We start from the raw sequence: 19242 nt of genomic DNA on the forward strand, positions 1-19242 counted from the left end.
AGTGATGGCAACGCCGAAAAAGTGGCAGAACTACGACGCGAAGAACTTGGCGACTAAAAGTGGAAATTTTGGAAGCACTGAAGAACGGCGAATCGCAACAGCAGGTTATGACCAAGTACAACGTGAAGCGGAGCACGTTGGGAACGTACGTGAAAAATTAACAACCGATTCGACAAGCCTTCGAAAGCGAGAAGTTTCATGCCTCTAGAAAGCGTTTGCGAACTGCAGCTCATCCCCAGCTCGAAGAAGCTTTGCTCCGGTGGATTACTGACTGTCGCAACGCACATCTGCCTTTGAGCGGACCTCTCATCATGGCGCAAGGTGAGAAGTACGCTGCAATGATGAACATTGAATCGTTCAAAGCGTCAGAAGGGTGGTTTGCGAGGTTTCGAGAGAGACACGAACTTGTCTTCAGGAGTGCGTGCGGCGAAAAGGCCAGTGTTGACGAAAGTGTGACCACCGAGTGGAGAAATGTGAAGCTGCTGGAGCACATCGCCACATATGAACCACGTCACGTGTTCAATGCAGATGAAACTGTTCTATTTTTCAGAGCTCTGCCCGACTAGACGGTGACTTTCAAAGGGTACGCGTGCATTGGTGGCAAGAAGTGCAAGCAAAGGATAACTGTGCTTCTTGCCGCCAATATGACTAGCACGAAGCGCTTGCCACTACTTGTCGTTGGGAAGGCGCTTAAGCCACACTGTTTCAAGAACGTCCAAAGCCTTCCTGTCGAGTACACAGCGAACAGAAAGGCATACATGACATCGGACATTTTTCGCGACTGGCTACAGCAGTTGGACCGGCACTTCACGTCGAAGGGCCGCAAGATAATTATGGTTGTTGACAACTGCAGTGCCCATAACTGTACAGTCGAACTGAAGAGCATCAAAGTAGTTTTTTTGCCGCCCAACACTACGTCTGCTCTTCAGGCGATGGACCAGGGTATCATTCACTACGTGAAGTCGAAGTACCGCAAACACCTGCTAGAGCGAATGATCCTATGCTCAGAAGCTGGAAAGTTGTATCAAGTGGACTTACTTGGCGCAGTGTACATCATCGCCCACGTGTGAAAAAACACTCCGCCGCAAGTCATCGCCAACTGTTTTCGGCACAGCGGTTTTGTGAGGCCCGAGCATGCAGCAGTAGCTGACAATGGCATCGAGGAGGTGTCAGCCGAGTCCACCGACGATGACTGCCCGACTTTCGATGCTGTCCTTCCCACAGATGTGACCTTTCAGGACTACATCGCGATTGATTGTGGTGTCGCCACCAGTGGTCTCCTGATCGATCAAGAGATTAATAATGATGTCACGGGTGCCCATGAAAACCGCGATTCCGACGAAGAATCATGCGAGGAGATTCAGCCGTGACCTCATCGCACCTCACGGGAAGTCTCGGAGGCGCTATTAATATTGGAGGACGCTTGCCTGAATACTCCCGACAGCTTGCGTGCTGTTGGCCATTTGGAACAGTTAAGAAAAATTGTGATGTCAGCCGGAATCTGCGCAAAAACGCAGACAATTACAAAATACTTCAACAAATAAAGGTATGCTTCTGCAGCTTGATTTTAAATGTTGTTTTCCCTGTTCATTCGTGAATTCGGCATTCGGTTAATTCGGACAATTTTTCCGGTCCCGTGAAATCCGAATTAACGAACCTTTACTGTAACGGCGTTCTTCCGCTGATGCCGGACTTGAGAACTTTGTTTCCGTGCGGTGTTGTGATTGTGTTGAATGTGTCTGCGAGTGAAAAGTGTAGTAAATTGCTTTTGAAAGGTGGGTTGCCCTTTTGACATTGGCAAAGGCCGAAAAAAGCATGCTTTGGTTACCGTATATACTCGTGTAAGGGCCGCACTTTTTTTTCGAAAATTTTGCTAGGTGCGGCCCTTACACGAATCAGGCCGATTTAGTACAGGCAGTACAGGCCAAAGGTCTGTACTGTTTATGCAACAGTAGCAGAGTGCAAGAGTCACAAATGACATGCCAGAAATGTTTTTATTCGGATTCCATTTCGCTGTCCTCGTTCTCGGAGGAGCTCGCCTCGGCGTCCGCGTCTTCCCAGAGACGGTCATCTTCGGTGCCGTTCATGGAGTTCGAAATTCCCGTTACCTTGAAGCTTTTAGCAACTACTTCTACTGACATGGCACGCCACGCATTCAAAATCCATTCACACACCTGTTGGAGCGACGCCCGCTTCAGCCGTCCTGTAGGGGTCTTCTCGTGGACGCCTCCAGCCATCCATTCAGAGTAACATCGGCGAAATTCCACTTTGAATGGTCTGTTGACGCATACGTCGAGCGGCTGCAGCACACTCGTCAGGCCACCGGGAATGACGGCCAAGTCCGTACGAGTTGCGGCAACTCGGTTCTTGACGCGGTCGGTCAAGTGGCCCCTAAAGCTGTCCAAAACAAGGAGGGCTTTCCGTTGTAACAGCCCTCCAGGTCTGTTTGCCCAGACGGTCTTAATCCAGTCAACGACCAGTTCCTCGGACATCCAGCCCTTCTCTTGCGCACGTACGACGATTCCCTGAGGGAACTTCTCTTTTGGGAGAGTCTTCCTTTTAAATACGACGTACGGCGGAAGCCTCCTGCCGTCTGCCGTGATGCACAACATCACAGTGCACCTTTGGCGTTCTGCACCAGTCGTGCGCACAGACACACTTTTCGCACCTTTTAAATCCACTGTGGTGCTTTCCGGTGCATCGAACCACACAGGTGTCTGGTCCGCATTCCCAATTTGGGACAGGTCGTATTCATGCTCCCTCCTGAGAGCATTCACGAAGCGATGAAACTTAATGACGTGGTCTTCGTACTCGCGCGGCAGTTTTTGGCAAATCGTCGTTCGGCGCCGAATAGAAAGCTGGTTACGGTTCATAAACCGCGTAGCCCAGCCCCGACTTGCCTTGAATTGTGCCGGGGGTATTTCCATGTGGCGAGCGATGCTGAGGGCTTTGACGCGTATCATGTCAGTCGATACGGCGTAGCCGTCCCTTCGTGTGTCGACGACGTAGTTGACGAGCTCGCTTTCGAGTTGCGGGTACTTGCACTTTTTCCCGCGAAACGCCTTTCGGCTCCTGTTAGTAGCGGCGAGGGCATCTTTCTGATTCATCCAGTAACGCACGCGCTTCTCATCGACGTCGTACTTTCGTCCAGCTTCCCGCTTCCCGTGCTCCTCGGCATAGTCAATCACTTGCAGCTTAAATGCTGCAGTGAATGATCTCAGATGCCGGCCCATCGTCCGTCACGTGCGCTGGCTTCTGCAGGGTTCACTACAACCAACAAAGTGACACCGACGACACCGATCTGAAGTCGCGCTGCCAACGTATCGACACGATGCTAGGAACGATGCCAACAAAGAGGCCGCACAAGGCAAATATGGCGGCGCGCTGTCAACAGCGTGGTCGGCGCGTCGGCGGAAGTAGAATAAAAGCGGAAAAGCGTGCAGCGCCATCTGGCTGTAAATGAACTAACTACACTTTTCTGGCGGGACATTTTGAACTTTTGTTTTTTTTTTTTCGAAATATCCGCTTTCAAAGTTGGGGTGCGGCCCTTACACGAGGGCGGCCCTTACACGAGTATATACGGTATGCTTACAAAGTGGGTAAAGGTTTCGGACTGCAAAGGGTTAAATATCAAGTTTCAAAGCTTGAAACGCACACTCTGGTGTTTGTGCAGGCCCAGCCATGATGCCACAGTACTATGGGATGCCTCCATGGGGTATGTTCCCAACGCCAGCAGCTCCAGGCCTCCTGCAAGGCCAGGGGGGCCAGGGTGCACCACCCCAGCAGGTGCCACAGCAAGTGCAGCAGCAGATGCAGCAGCAAATGCAACAGCAGGTGCAGCAGCAGATGCTCAGAGGCAGTGGGGCACGACCCATGACACCACAGGGAAGTGGCGAGCCACTGTCTCAAGCACCTCCGGGAGGTGAGCTGTGGAGATTCAATTTACACAACACACACTGTCAAAGGAACTGCGCAGCATCTGTGCAATTTCAGTTGTCAACCATTGTTTCAGGTGCCTGCTTTTTTTTTTTTTTCTTTAAAGGATTGCCTGGTTTTTGGAGGTGTTTTAGCATGTCGTGTATTTCGGTACATGCGGTAGCTTTTTCATAATACCCACGAACATAACTATATCACAAATGAATACAATAAACCCTTGGTGATACGTATTTCACTTATGTGAAATGTTCGTATCCACCAGAATGCGTATCTTCAGAAGTGCCTGAAATGGGGGAGGGGGTAAAAAATGATGATTATAATTTATTGCCAGTGAAAACAGTTCCTGCTATCATCCATGGCGTTTTCTTCATTACTATATCATCAATGGTCACCTTCTGGGTTGTGTAGGTGTACATGATTTTGTGTAATGTTCTCACATGCCTCAGCATGTCAAATATATGTTGCATTTTGGTCATTGCAACTGCAGCACGCCTAGTCTCCTTCCTTGCTGACCAAAGCATCAAGCTGTGATTCGGAAAGTTGTCTGGCCATGTCCTCCACTGTACTCAACTGCAAGTTACACGGTCTATATCCGTGTTGTATAATTTAAAAAAAAAAAAGAGAGAGAGAGAGAGAAACTCTGAATTTGGGGAGGGGCATTCCTGTGTTTCACCCTTCAGTTTTCACTTGATTTGTTTACTGTGCTTGCTTGTTTTCATAGTTGAGTTTGACATGTCAACATATTGCTGTGTACCTAATGTTAGAGTGCAAGCTGTGTCAAAAGGACATGCCCAGCATCACCTTGTACACTCAACTGCAGGAGGCCAGTATCAAATGCTAGCACCTCCCTACTACGACCAGAATGGATCGCTAATGATGGGTAACACACGGGCAGTCCGCCTTATGCCGCCAGTGCTGGTAAATCCAGGTGCACCAGGAACCAGCGCTCCCAGCCAACCTGGTGAGTGAGCCACTGAGAATCATCACCCGCCTTTGACTCGATAGATTCATAAAGGGGGCACGTGGCAATGGAAACTTTTTGTTATTTGGCACATGGACTCAGTTTGTTATACTGATACCATAGCCAAAATTAATCTTGCGCTACCATTTCACGTAGTAATTGAATTACAACACGATAGTGATTGTCATCCCTAAGTGAAATTAATTTGCCTCAAGTTTCGTCTATCAGGGGTGGAAGTGCTGTGCCACTAACTCAGAATCGTCACTAACTTGGAATCTAACTGGGAATCGTCCACTGTTACCTTTTGACTATGTACCATTCATTTCAGCCTTAGGCCCATAGAACTCCCAAGAAGTCTTGGTGGCTTTGAGCTGACCGGCGGCCCTGTTGTCACTGTTTAGTGCATGATCAATCACTTTCAACAAGGAAGCAGCCGTGTAACTTCCATATCGCCCCATAGCGTTACTACAGAACATGCAACATGCTGCAACGCGCACTTGCCACTTTGGCTTGGCTTGGATTAGATTGGGGCTCCGTGCATTAATAGTATGCATCATGCCTAAGAGATGGTGCCAGTGTGTCATGGGCTATCATCAGTCGTTTGAAGGAGCAGACATTACTACTGCAATTTTCGGGGGTGCTAGAATTACTCTTCAGGAAAAAAAATCCTACCTTTGCTGAGTAATGGGGATGTGCCATAGATTGCTTGTAAGTAGCAAATGACAGGGATATCATGATTCATTAATGTTCTTACTTCAACCCTAGCCAGTCTCCAGCCTGTAGCATCAAGGTCTAGTCTGCGTTTTGGGGTTTGGCCAATTTCATGCAGGGATTTAATACTGAACTTTCGCCCATCATGAAGCTCTCAAGGCCTTGGACAGGTATGACTGTCTAAGGCCTGCATCTTTAACACCCTTGCCTGCTCGAACTTGCAGGGTCCCTGAATGGTGGCAGCCTACGCTTGCTGGGCTCTGGCAGTGCAGGGGCAACGGCCGGCAGTGGGCCCCCTCAAGGTCCCCAGGGCTCAGGTCTCTTCTCTGCTGCAACCGGGGGGTCTAGCCACCCGTTTGGTGCTGCTGGTTCAGGGGGCTACAACCCGGGTGCTGGCGCATCTGCCTTCTCCGGTGGATTTGCATCTGGCCTTGGCGTTGGCTATGGGGGTTCTTCATCTCTTGGACCCATAGGAACATCACCTGCTGGCCCTGTAGGCTTAGGTGCGTCTATTTCCAGCGCGCTAATTGGCCTGGTCTTGAGAGGCCTCAGGAGGAAAAGCCAAATTTCTAAAATGCTCTTTCAAACTGCCCCCCCCCCCCCCTTATTTTTTTCACTAACCAGTACGTTTTCTTGTGTTGTAGAAAGCAATATCAATACAACAATATCGATTCAAAGCATGCCTGGGAAGTGAATCGGAAGCTATATTTGACCTGAATATAGTGCTTGATATTCGACTTATAAATAGAGCACATAGAATTTAAAAAAAAACAATGTGCTGTAGAAGGCTTTATGTAAAATAATCGAAATAACGCAGGCGGATTTTTAATACCCGATTCAAAATTAGCTTGATTTCCTACCATATTCTTTTCACCGTGCGCAAATTAAGTTCAAGGTGTCGCAACACCACTTACCGTAATTACTCGAATCTAACACACACCTTTTTTCCGGTTAAGCGAGTTCATAAATCGCATCTGCGTTAGAATTGAGTACGAAAAAAAAAAAGAGTACAGTCATTCTATTGCCATCGGCATTTCCAAAATGGCCGCCCCCTAAGTGTGTCGGCATGGCGCGTCGCCCATTTCTATGTGTTTCCCATGTGCGGCACTTCTTACGTGTTCTGAGGAGTTCGTCATATTGTAGTGCATTAGCATCGTCGGCATGGAAAGGCCGACTCCAAAAACTCGAGTGCACCACGATGCCGCTTTTAAAAGAAAAGTCATTGCGTGTGCGGAAACGGGCGGAAATCTGGCCGCATCGCGGTCGTTCGGAGTTACCGAAACGTGCGTGCGAGACTGGCGGAAACAAAAGCAGAAGATTGCCAATAGCAAAGCTTCGCGCAAAGGCTTCAGTGGACCACAACAGGGTCGGTTTCCGCAAATTAAAGAGCTGCTCGGCAAGTATGTGCTTGAGCAGCGAGCGGCACAGCGGCCCGTGACGACAGAACTGCTCCAAGTGCGGACTATGCAATTAGTCTTAGAAAAAGGTCTAATGCGGAGCCAGTTTAAAGCGAGCAGGTGCTGGCTAACTAACTTTATGAAGAGGAAAGGCTTTTCCCTCCGAAGGGGAACATGCATATGCGAAAACTTTTGCGGAGGAGTATGATGAAAAGCTTCACAGTTTTCAGAGGTTTGTCCTAAACTTGCGGCGCAACAACGGCTACCTGCTTGGGCAAATCGGGAATGCCATTCAGACGCTTCTTTACTTCGACATACCTGGCACCACAACCGTCGAGAAGATAGTGGCGAAGCAAGTTCGCGTGCTGACATCGGTCCATGGTAAAACTACAGTGACAGCAATGCTCTGTTACACGTCAGATGGGCATAAGCTTCCCTCGTACCTCATATTTAAATGGAAGACGCTCCCGAAAGGAGTCGTTTTTTCGAATGGTGTGATCGTGCGGGCCGGCGAGAAAAATGGGTGCGCGTTGCAATCGATGCCTTACTTTTTTTTTCGTCGTGGAAATCGGGTGCGTGGTAGAATCGAGTAAATACGGTATACAGACTGTTTTTTAAATAATAGATTCTTGGTTCAAAACAAACTGATTTAGATCACATAATTTCGAATAATATATATCACATATAAAAATAAATGGCATATTTGTCATAATTTTTGTCATATTACCTACACTATCTTCATTCAATATTGAAACAAGGCCAGTGCAAATGCTTTTTTTTTTTTCGAAGTATAAATAGAAACAACTTTGAATTATAGCAGGATTTGACTTTTGGTAGAATACTAGGGATAAGTTGTTAATATGATAAGTTTCAAAACTTATTTTACTTAGGGCGTATAAGCCGGTATAATGAGCTAATATAACAGAGCTAATTTAACCTAATATATAGTAGAGAAATGTTTTCAAGACTTAGCACATTTTACTTTACGTCAGTGAAACTATCTTACAGAAGGTTACATGTGGACTTGCATACACCTGTTCGTTTATTTATATGCTTCGAATACTGTTAATTTTGGTTCAAATATTTGAAGCATTCAAATATTTCCGTAGGCCTATTAGATACTCTCAAACCTCGATATAACGAACCATAATTTAACAAAATATCGGTTGTAACAAAGTAAATAAAAAAGTCTTGCCATAGATATAGTGTTAAGAATAAACCTTCATAACGAATTTTTGGATATAAAAAACTTATTTGTGTGTCAGGTGCAACTTTGTTATCGTGAGGTTTAAGTGTGTACATATATTTGTTCATTTTAAATACTTCAAATATTTGAGGTTCCAGAACTTTTGCCCATCCATATATTGGTATACTCTTGTTTGCTTTATAAGGGGGACACGGGTCTTAGAAGGCTAAAAATCGCAAAAAAAAATCCACTTTTTGAAGCTGACATTTTCGCAATAAAGTTAAACCTCGTTATAACGAAATTGGAGGGCCGCCGCTATTTGCTCGTTTTTCGTTATTTATTTCGTTATAGCCGTAGCGGGCATTTACCGCAAATATTATGCACTGTACTTACCCCAAAAAAATAGCGGGCGAAATAGCATCCCGCCGCACGGCGGTATGCAACAAAATAACCGCATTCCCAAATGAAAAGGAAAAAAGTCATGCACCTGTTTTAATGCACTTCAAAATACACAGCTTGCATTTCAGGCAGGCCCACTTGGTAGCCTCTGCTTCGTCGACAGATTGCGATTCGCCGCAGACCGCTCTCCCGACAATGTCGTGGCGTTCCTTGAAGCGTTGGAGCCAACCCGAACTTGCTACGAAGTTGTCATAGCCCATGATGCAGGCGAAGTCCCTCGCTTTTCCTTGCAGCAAGGCGCCGCTCACCGGCAGATTCACGGCCCGCGTGTCCAAGAACCATTTAAAAACGGCCCTTTCGACCGCTTCAAGGGCAGGTGCCCTCATCCTCTTAGCGCTTCCTTTCACGCCACGTGCAACGGCGTCGATGATGGACTCCTGCTTGCTCAAGAGGGTTGACAGTGTGCTCGTCGATACGCCAAAGTCTCTTGCCACGTTGCCTTTCTTGGTCCCCGATTCGACGGCTCTTATCATAGCCGCCTTCTGATCTAGCGTTATGCGCTTTCGCTTCCCGCCTGGCGCATTCATGTTGCTGGAATCACAAGCGCAGCACGATAAAAGAAAAGGCGGAAGCGGTCGAAAAAGAGAAGAAACACGCACGCAAAAGCAACGCGGCTCACGTCGGCGAGCGACAACACTTGCAGAGAAAGTGACTGTGAAGAGGAAGGGGCGCTCTTTTGCGCTGCCCTCTAGGAACCGGTTACTCAAGGGGAAGGGGGTATGTAAGATTAGGAAGCGCGCCTCAGCGCCATGAGAAAGGGGAGAGGGAGAATATAAAGAAGACACAAAGGAAAGAAAAGGGCGAGACGTTCACGGAGCGCTCCGCTGTCGGTGGTAGCCAAGCGGCGTACGTGCAGCGAACTCTCCTCCGGAAACAGCGCGTGCCGTCTGCTTTGCGCGCGTTGCTGGAGGGCGCGTGGCGGGAGTTTTGAACTGCTAAATACAGTTCTCGCGTTGCGCGCCGTCTCAAATTCGCGTTGTGCACTGTCGTGACATCGGCTCAAAATTTTACTTCCTAACAAAACTTGTTCGTTATATCCCATAACAGGCAAATTTTATCTCGTTAAAAGGAGGTTTTGAATACATTGGTTTGTATGGGGACTTTCAAGGGGAATTAGGATTTGCTCGTTATATCCATTATTTCGTTATAGCCCGTCTCGTTATAACGAGGTTTAACTGTATGTACCTATTTTCGCACCTATCTGAGAAGTTTCTAGCTTCTCGGGTCAATATTTCTGGTGCAAAATCAATTTATAAGATCTCTGTAATATGATGGTGAGCACAAATTGACGCTGAAATCGCGCTTTTTCCGCGCCTAACTGTTGCCGTTACACACAAGCTATCATGTTCATCTTGGTCTCGTTTGGAAGGGTTGTATCTTATATTTCCCGCCACCACTGGCTCGCCTTGCTCATTGGTTTTTCAACGAAATCGTGTCATCGAGAAGCACTAGCACGGGATTCTATTGGCTGCGTAGGGCATGTGACAAAAGCTAGGCATCCGATTGGCCAAATGGCACTTCCGGCGTCTGCTTCACCATCGTGACGCGCACGGACATGCGCCATTTTGTCATGGTGCTACTGACTGCCTGTGGCAGTGAGGAAGTTCCGTGCTACAGTAATTTGTGAAGTGGGTGTGGCCATCGTTCGTTCGATGGGAACGTCAGAATGAGCTCTGCTATGGCTCGGGACAACAAGGATAACGAACTCGCTGCGGTCAACAGCGGTCGCCGAGTCACCGGTGTAGGCCTAACTCGCGTACGAGCCCGTTGGTTGCCGACAACGTTACTCTTTTGCAACCTCATCAGTTAGAGGACGGCAAGTAAAAAGCAGAAGTGAAGCTACAAAAGATATCAATCTTTGTAGTGACAGAATGGAAGCGCAGTCTTATTGCTAAACGCGCCGGTGCCACGGTTCCCCCCAGCCTGGCGAAAGGATCTTAAACTGCGCGACGGGTTGTGAGCGTGGAGTATGCTGCGCGTCGACGAACAACAGAAAGTCAATCCGTTCGCGGTGAACATGCTTGCCGCCCACGCAATGGAGGCTACTGCCAACAGGTAGACTGCTCTTAAAGACGTGTTCACAACGTTGTCGTGGTCTCCACTCAAAAATGTGGCAGTCTTACGTGAAAAAGGAAACTAACAACTTGGCACTCGTGTAGGCTCGAAATTGATGAGCGAGGGAGCAAGTTTGGTTCGCAACATTTACGGGTAAATTATTCTGGACAAGCCGGAAAACATCGCCGTGTTATTCGACGGATCGCGGATGGTGCGCACATTTGTCGCACATCGCTGTTAGTACCGTCGCCGAACTAATAAGCGGCCTTGCGGCAGACGGGCACATGGCGACAACTTGCTACAGGACTTGAAGAAACGACACGCTCGTGGAAACAATCAGTCCTGTTACATTCCTGGTGCTTATTAACAGACTAAAAGTATGTGTGCTATGATATTTTTCACTCCGAACGGCGAAATAAAGTTTTAACAGCATTATTCTCAAAGCACTGATTTTGACCACTTTCTTTTGCTTGTTCGGTTAAAGTGGACCTAGGACAACTAGAGCTGTAATTGTTTTTGCACAGTGCAGCTAAATGTGCACAAAAAAAAAAATAATGCTGAGAGCCTGTTTTTAATGGGCAGCTTCGTTTTTTTATTTTATTATAAAAATTTTTGTTTTTGGTTACATGCAATGAACTTTATTGTGCTGTAATTCAAGCAGTACTAGTTGAATTATCGATCAGCTTGCAGCGTTGCACTCCTTAGGCTTTCTAGTATTCATATACAGTTGAGCCCACATATAACAGCCCCACTTAAAACGAACAATGTCTGCGTGACCGTCAAAATATACATTGTTTTAATGGCAGAAAACCGCACTTTCAACGAACGTCTTCGAGCGCCACTGATTGGTTACAGCGAACGGAGTCAGTGGTCTGCCGACTTCCCGGGAAACCAATTTTGACTACCGATCAGGCATCGGCGAGGTGCCCATACATTCTTATTGTTAAACGCCGATTCTGCTGTGCTTTATCGCAACTCCTTGCCCTTCTCTCGCAATTCTGCTCTCCTCTCTTCATCACAACCCCTTCGCCCGTCTCCACCACTTCGCGACGCCCGCCACGCTGGCTCAAATTAGCTTCGTTTTCCGACTGGAAATGCGCCCAGAGCTGTTCCACGCGTGTGTGCGTCTTGCTCGCTCTTGGTGTGCATGTGTGGTTATGATGGCCGACGGGAGGACTAGCACGCCTTTTCATGCCGCTCAACAAAACGTCGAAAGTTTCGCCACTTGGCTTGAGCGTAATCTGCGTGTTAGGTGTCGCGTTGCGAAGCGCTTGCTCATAGCTGTTGACCACCTGGCAGCCAACTTGCCGCTTCGGGCGTCCCGGTATTCAGCTGTGAAGATGGTGAATATTTCGTGGGCGGCGGTGACGGCTACATGTGCGCGAAACTATTTTCGCGAGGCCGACTTCGTCGATCGTCGCGCCCGATGTTGAACCATAAGCTTCCGAACAGGACCACTGCGGCGGCGATTTGTGGCAGCGCGTCGTCGACTCCGACCTGGGAGAGCGGGTGGGACATCTGTTGCGATGATTTAATTTTGGCCGATGATGATGCTGACGCTGCGGAACCGTGCACGGATTGGGACATTGTGAATGAAGTACGTGGCGAGAGCGATTTGGAGGAATCGGATTGTGAGAACGACGCTTTGGAGCCAGCGCCTCATGCAGCTTATGCCACGGGCCTCGGCGAACGAGCAGCCTGCCGTTTTAAATTAACTTGAGGCCGCGCCCTTATCGTTTCTGCTCTTCAAAACACATGCATCACGGACATTTTGGGGCAAAAAAAGTTTGTGTTTTCACTCGCAACTTTTTTTTTAAAGCTGTGTTTCATTTACTACGAACTTCTGGATACAGCGAACGGATGCAGTGTCACGCTCAGGTTACTTATAAGCGGGCTCGACTGTACATGTTAATGAATTTGTATTTCTAAGTACATACATTTTTATGGTTAAAAATGTTAGAATTCTTTGTTTTCTTCATTTCCTCAATGGCGATTTTGTACACCCTGCATGAAAATTCCTGTAATATATCGGAAACTATTAGAGATAGCAGAATAATTTTCTTGCAGCATGAAGCTATATGTCTGGAGCACACAACATAGGACGCACATTTTGATTTCTCTTGATGCAAATTTTTAAAATTAGTCTTTTTTGTGACCACACAATGGCCACATTCATGAAGTTTAGTGTACTGTAGAGTAAAAAATAATGACCCCATCAAAAAAAAGTTTTTGTGAATTTTTGAAATTGGTGTGTATACCCCCCCCCCCCCCTTAGTGTGGTTCAGTACTGGTGCAATTATTGCGAATGTTTGATTACATTTGGAGGTAGTATATGTTTAAGGGGGGATGCTACACCTTCCAAAAACTCTTTTATTTTTGCGAGTACCTCAGTCAAATTTGGAGAGCCTATGTAGATTTTACTGCTGATTTCAAAAATCTAATTCTTTTTTTGCTGTGACAATTAGTTTTAAAGATATAATGAACTGCGACTTTTTCAATTAAGGCCTAATTAGCTAATTAACTGTAACTTGGATATTGATGTGCAATCTATAGAACCAATTCGGTATGTTCACAGTGTGCAATAAAGTATAAATCATTGTTCTGGGCTATTTCGAAGCAAAGTTGTGGGATGTTGAATATGACATGAAAAATTTCCCCATCTACACTTGAAACAAAAGATCCATTTAGAGAATTTTCTCCAAAAATTATTACAATAAAACTTACTTTACGACACATCCCCTGCATTTATCTTTGAAACAAAAAAGAAATAGTAATGATAACCCAGATAGAACAAGAGATATTGCTCCGGCATAATGGGAAGCACATGAAAATTGTCGTTTTGAGAAATCGAGAAAAAACGTGGGCACACATTTTTATTGCAGAAGATGCAACAAGACAACCTCAAAACGCACCAGAAGCATAGTCTGAATGCATTCTGTGCTCATGCCTCCTCTTCACTAGCTTCCGGAGTTCCAATGAGGCTGTTCTTTTCTTGTTGGAGACAATGCTGCGACGGTGGTCTTTTTCTCTCGCTCTCCTGGCACCAGTACTTGTCGCATTCATGTCCATTTCACCTAAGATTGCCGTTGCAGAGTTCAAATTGCCCGTGTTGAAGCGCAGCACTGCTTCTGCAACAGCTGCTTCAACAGCGAACAGGGACGCATGGTGCTCCTTGGGGGCCAAACTCCAGATTACCGAATGTAGGCTCTCGTTGTAGTTCTGCGTTTTGCCGCGTTCGCACCTCTGAAGCAGGGCTCTTTCCGAAAGCCGGGTATAAACCGGTAGTAATGCCTCTGCCACGTCTTTCGGTAGATTGTAGGCATGCCTGGGGTCGGGCTCACCCTTTGCTTTTGCGGCATTGTGCCGACACCATGAAGTTTCACCAGCTGGGCACAGACTGTGGTCCGAGCATTCATCAGTGGAGGTGACGTGGCGGTATGTGGCCATCACAGCCTTTTGCATCTCGCCCACGTCACCTTCATGCGATTTCAGAGCCCGGCCATAATATGTGCTCAGCCTGGTGATCAGCTCACCTGTGAGCCTGCCTTTCCCACCAAGGCCTCTTTTCCCATCGCACTTTTGTTTCTGCACCAGGTTTCTCAATGCGGTGCCCATCCGTTTCTGTACATGATTAATACAGTCTTCCTTCTGCACGTCAATGTAACCATACACCTTGGCGTCTTGTATGGCGCAAAATGTCCTAGAGTCTCCATCAGACAGCATAGTTGTGTAGCGCAGGCCATGGCGTTCAAGCGACCTCTGAAATAGAATTAGAGCCGCCTCCACTTCCATTTGCCCCGCTTTGCTGTTCGTATTTTTTTGGCATTTGTGGTTAGCCTTCCATTCTTGATAGCCCTCACTACTAGGCTTTGGGCCCACCTCGCAGCCTAGGCAAAAGTTGGAAAGAACGACGTAGTCCAACACGTAGCCACTAAATAATTCGATAACTGTGCCCACGCCGATGTGGGAAGAATGGTCTCGCGTCTTCCACGTGCCGTCGTAGCTAACTGCAATATTGCCCCGGTGGCCGAAGCACAAGTCATCATAAATTGTTCTAACCTTTTCCGCACATTCGCTCATAGCGGACTCAGCCGCTCGCGTTGCAGCGGGTGCCAGCGTGTTCTTCAAATGCCGCTGAAACGTCTTGTGGTGCATACCGCGGTGTGAGATGCCCATTGTTGCGAAAATATCGTTCATTTTCGTTTGGCCGTTGCCGGTAGCCACCATCGCCCTCGAAGCGAGAAGATTTACTTCAAACGAATTGCACGTTTTCGTGCCGTTCGCGCGGGGCGAAGTCCATTCATTCGCGATCTCGCCGCACCTTTCACACTGCACTAGCACTTTCACGGCAAGTCCGTAGTCCCGATCCCCTCTGACGATCGTAGCCGGTCCGTGGCAGGCTTTGCAACACAAGGCACCCATTATCGCGTTTAGGATATCTAGATGCATAAGCAGATAAGGAGCAGCATGGTCCGAGTCCTGTGCGGTTGCCTCGCTACAACTCGCGGTGAAAAAGTCAATTTTCCGTGCAGTTGCTGGCGCCGATGAAAGCCGGTCGAGCGTCGCTTTCTCTCGGGCATGATTTTCTTCAACTTCGGCGTTTGTCACCACCTTGGCGTCGATTCGTAGTCGTCCGGAGTTCGCTTCACCGTCATCGTCGTCGGAGGCAACGCGCTTGGTCGCACCATCGCTGAACGGCCGCGGAGCGTCGACACATCGTTCGTCGGAGTCAACCAAGGGCTCTGATGACTTCGTAGACTTTCTCCCACGACCTTTGCGTTTCCTGCGACCAAATGCGTGCACGGTCCGATACTTTTTTGCCTTTCCAGGCATGGCAATACGATCAGAAGCTTCAGAGTGCTCTGCCGATTTCGAGGCGTCACAGCGGTAACCCTTTCAAAATGGCGTCGGGTCGCGTATGCAGGCGCAAGCCGCGAGCTTCCAGCCAACCGGAAAGCGCCATTTCAGTCACGTGCGCCGTTTAGCCAATGGCAGTGAGCGCGGCTCTTCGTCTTTGAGGCCCCGTTTTTCGAGCCGGGGAAACGCTCAATGTTGCTTACTGAATAAAAAAAACAGCTGAAAACGCGTTCTTTCAAACAAGACCAAAATGGCGCCGATCGAGCGCGTAGTTCACGCGTATCGTAGAGCCGAAACCTGCGCTATTCGCCCTCAATTTAAAGGGCAGGACGCACGTTTTCGGTTTTTTAAAGTTGAATAACGATAAAAGTTGATGGTATTCGGCTATGAAATTTTGTAAATAGGTGCGCAATGATGTCGGGAACGCGAAAAGAAGGTCCGCGAAAACTCGATTTTTTGGCTGATTTTCGGTCCCGAAGTGCCGCGTCCCCCCTTAAGGGGAGACGCGGGTCGAAAAGTCGCGTTTTTTTTTCCAAATTTCACCTTTTCTGTTTTTTGTTGCTTTATCATCTTTATACATTATATTTTGACATCTGAAAATATCACAGCGAAATAAGCATCAGAAGTCAGTGAAAAACGCGTCTGAGTGAGCGGCAGTGACGCGCGGCATCACGAAATTTACACAAAACGGGCTGCTGTTCGCGTGCTCGCGGGGCCGCGAAGAGAGCTGTCCGCCATATTGCGGCCGCTGGCTCGTGTAGAGTTGTCCTTACTCTCCACGATCCCGGTTCTTGAAGTCTCGTACGTTCACGAAAAATCTAAAAAAAAAGCAACAAAAACAGTCTTTTCCCGCCGTTTCAAACCGCGCGCCACTAACGCAGGGCCGCCATTGGCTGACAGCACCCGTGTTTTCTTGCCGTAGTTCGCTTCACTGTTTTCCGGAGTTATTTTTCGCTGTTTTCGTGCGATGGCAAGCCCGAAAAAGGCCGTTGCCGACCATCGGAAATACAGAAGTAAGAACAAGTTCAGAGGGAAGCGGCGGAGGACGTACAAGAAAGCCACCGCCAACGAAAATGTCCGCGACGGGCCAGCGGCCGGTAGGCCTAACATCGACCACGGCAACGTCGACCATGGCAACTGCGACGACGAGATCAACGCTGCAGTGAATTTTGTGAGTGCATCGCAGAAAAAGATCGCGTTATTCGAAAACGACGTCAGGCCGAATGCCGATCGTGCCGAAAGCGTAGTGCTGTGCGAGTTGGGTGCATTGACGGCCGTCGTCGCAGGCGCGGCATGCCCCGTTTGTCACGAGAGTAAACTCGCAGTTCGGGCACCGAATAAAAAGCGGAAAGGCCTTTCGGCGTTTCTGGAGCTACACTGCGAGAATGCGGAGTGCTCGGAGAGCATCCTTTCGTCCGCGTACTCGTCGAAGCGGGTCGCGTCAGATGGCGGCCGCGGTGCAAGCAGAAGCTACGACAGCGGGAGTTCGCGTGACGCCTTTGCCGTGAACCTGAAAGTGGTGCTTGCAGCGCGTGCCGTCGGTATCGGGCATGAGCAACTTTCGCGATTTTGTGCAGTAGTTGGATTGCCAAACCCTATGCACCATAAGACCTTCCATGCTATCGGCAAAAAGATTCACAGTGCGGCAGTGAAGGCTGTCTGTGAAAACATGCAAAGGGCACGCAGCGTCACCAAAGAGGTGGCTGGTAACAGTGACGTGCCAGTCATGTTTGACGGCACATGGCAAAAAAGAGGCCACAAAAGCCACAATGGTGTGGGAACTGTAGTGTCCTTGGACACTGGTTTGTGCCTGGACTATGAAGTGCTTTCCAACTTCTGCCTGGCGTGCAGTTTGCATAACGACATGGGAGGCGATGAAGAAACATGGCAGGCGTTTCATCATCCCGTTTGTGAGAAGAATTGCGACTGTTCTTCGCATGCCATGGAGGCCGAAGCTGCAGTGCGCATTTGGCAGAGGACTGTGGACTATGAGACACCCCTGCGGTTCACCATCTTCCTAAGCGATGGAGACAGCAAGGCCTACAACGGGGTCTGTGATGCCAACGTGTACCCTGACACTCCAATTGAAAAAGAGGAGTGCACCAACCACGTGGCGAAACGTCTGGGCACCGGCCTGCGGAAGCTGCCAACGCCACTTCCACGAGGGGAGAAGCTGAAGGAGACCACCATCCAGAAGCTTCAAACTTACTTTCAGGTGGCCATTGTGAACAATCGGGGAAATGTCCACAAGATGTACACTGCCATATGGGCCTCATGTTTGCACTCGTGCTCAACAGACGGTGCTGGAAGTCACAAGTTCTGTCCTGCAGGCCCAGACTCGTGGTGCAAGCACCGACGTGCTGAGGCGCAGGGCCAGCCTGCACCGTGCCACACCCCCCTCCTGACCAAGGCCCAGGGTTTGGCAGTCCTCCCAATCTACAAGCGTCTCACAGATGCGAAGCTGCTTGCCCGGTGCCTCCACGGCAAGACACAGAACGCGGCCGAGTCCCTGAACAGCAAAATATGGCTGCTGTGTCCAAAGACCCGGTTTGCTTCCCGGACTGCTGTGGAAACAGCCACAGCCATTGCAGTCCTGTGGTTCAACCGGGGCCACGCGAGCTTTGAAAAGGTGCTGGAAGAGCTTGGGGTGCTTCCTTCGGAGGCCCTGGTTACCCTCAGCGACCGCCGAGACAGCATGCGCATGCACAAGATGAATGTGCGTCAGACCGCTGAGGCGAGGGCACACCGTCGCAGTGCAGCCAAGAGGGCCCGGGTGGAAGAGTCCTGCCGCACCAGCCGGGAAGGGAAAACCTACGGTGCTGGAGAGTTTTAGACAACTGATATTCCCTCTGGACATGTGTGTATGTGTTCAGCACAAGTTTCGTGCTACTGCGTTTTTCATTTTTGTAAATACAGACTTTCAAACTTTCAAACGCGTTTTTCTCATTTCGCAATTTTGGCCAATTTGCATTTTTTGCGGGAAGTGTTTCGGGCACTTGGAATGGTCATACGACGACGAAATTTGGCACACACATTGAGGAGAGTGCGTAGGGTGCCGATATCTACTTGAATCAGCACAACCTATCAGCTGTAAATATCTATTAATAAATTTAATGGTGGTCGAGTGGAAAAAAAAGGGTACTTTGCTACACAGATGTTTTTTTCATAGTTTCAAAGTTGGAGCACAATTTCTAGCTAGATATCGGCACTCTATGGCTAATAGGGAGCAAAAGGAGCCATTGAACAACTCTCTGCATGAACATTTAGTATGCGCGAAAGTTCCCGGAAAACTTATCAAGTTTCACCATTACTTGAAACACAACTCCCAAACTATTGCACTTATGTAAAAACTGATTACAGATTTGGAATCAGGAGGAAAAACTGCATCAGTGGTCCAATTTCTGAAGCTCTAAGTTGAATAACAAAAAAAAAGTGCTTTCGAGGAGCGTCTCCCCTTAAGGGGAGATGCTACTCGAAAAAGGTTTTTTCTTTTTTATTTCATAACCCAGCTCCTTGAAATTTTAGGTGTTAGTAAAGCTTGCAGTGCTGATTTCATAACTGCAATTATTTTTTTGATAGCTATAGTAGTTCCGGAGTTACTACAACTTTGATATCAAAATATAGTGTTTTTTGTGCACATAATAAAGCTTACTAAAAATTTTCACACAGAATTGCAAAAT

The 19242-nt window shown here is 48.1% G+C and overlaps 1 protein-coding gene across 4 annotated transcripts in view; it reads left to right on the plus strand.

The window, feature by feature from the left end:
* Window positions 1-19242, plus strand: part of LOC119170295 (pumilio homolog 1) — a 105710-nt gene that overhangs the window by 38955 nt on the left and 47513 nt on the right. For all 4 annotated transcript variants that reach the window (XM_037421425.2, XM_075877222.1, XM_075877225.1 and 1 more), the window contains 3 exons: window positions 3674-3922; window positions 4757-4897; window positions 5833-6111. In XM_037421425.2, coding sequence (XP_037277322.2) covers window positions 3674-3922; window positions 4757-4897; window positions 5833-6111 — 669 coding nt within the window. The remainder of the gene's footprint in view (window positions 1-3673; window positions 3923-4756; window positions 4898-5832; window positions 6112-19242) is intronic.

The sequence above is a fragment of the Rhipicephalus microplus genome, chromosome 2, assembly GCF_043290135.1.
Source record: "Rhipicephalus microplus isolate Deutch F79 chromosome 2, USDA_Rmic, whole genome shotgun sequence".
NCBI classification, from domain to species: Eukaryota; Metazoa; Arthropoda; class Arachnida; order Ixodida; family Ixodidae; genus Rhipicephalus; species Rhipicephalus microplus.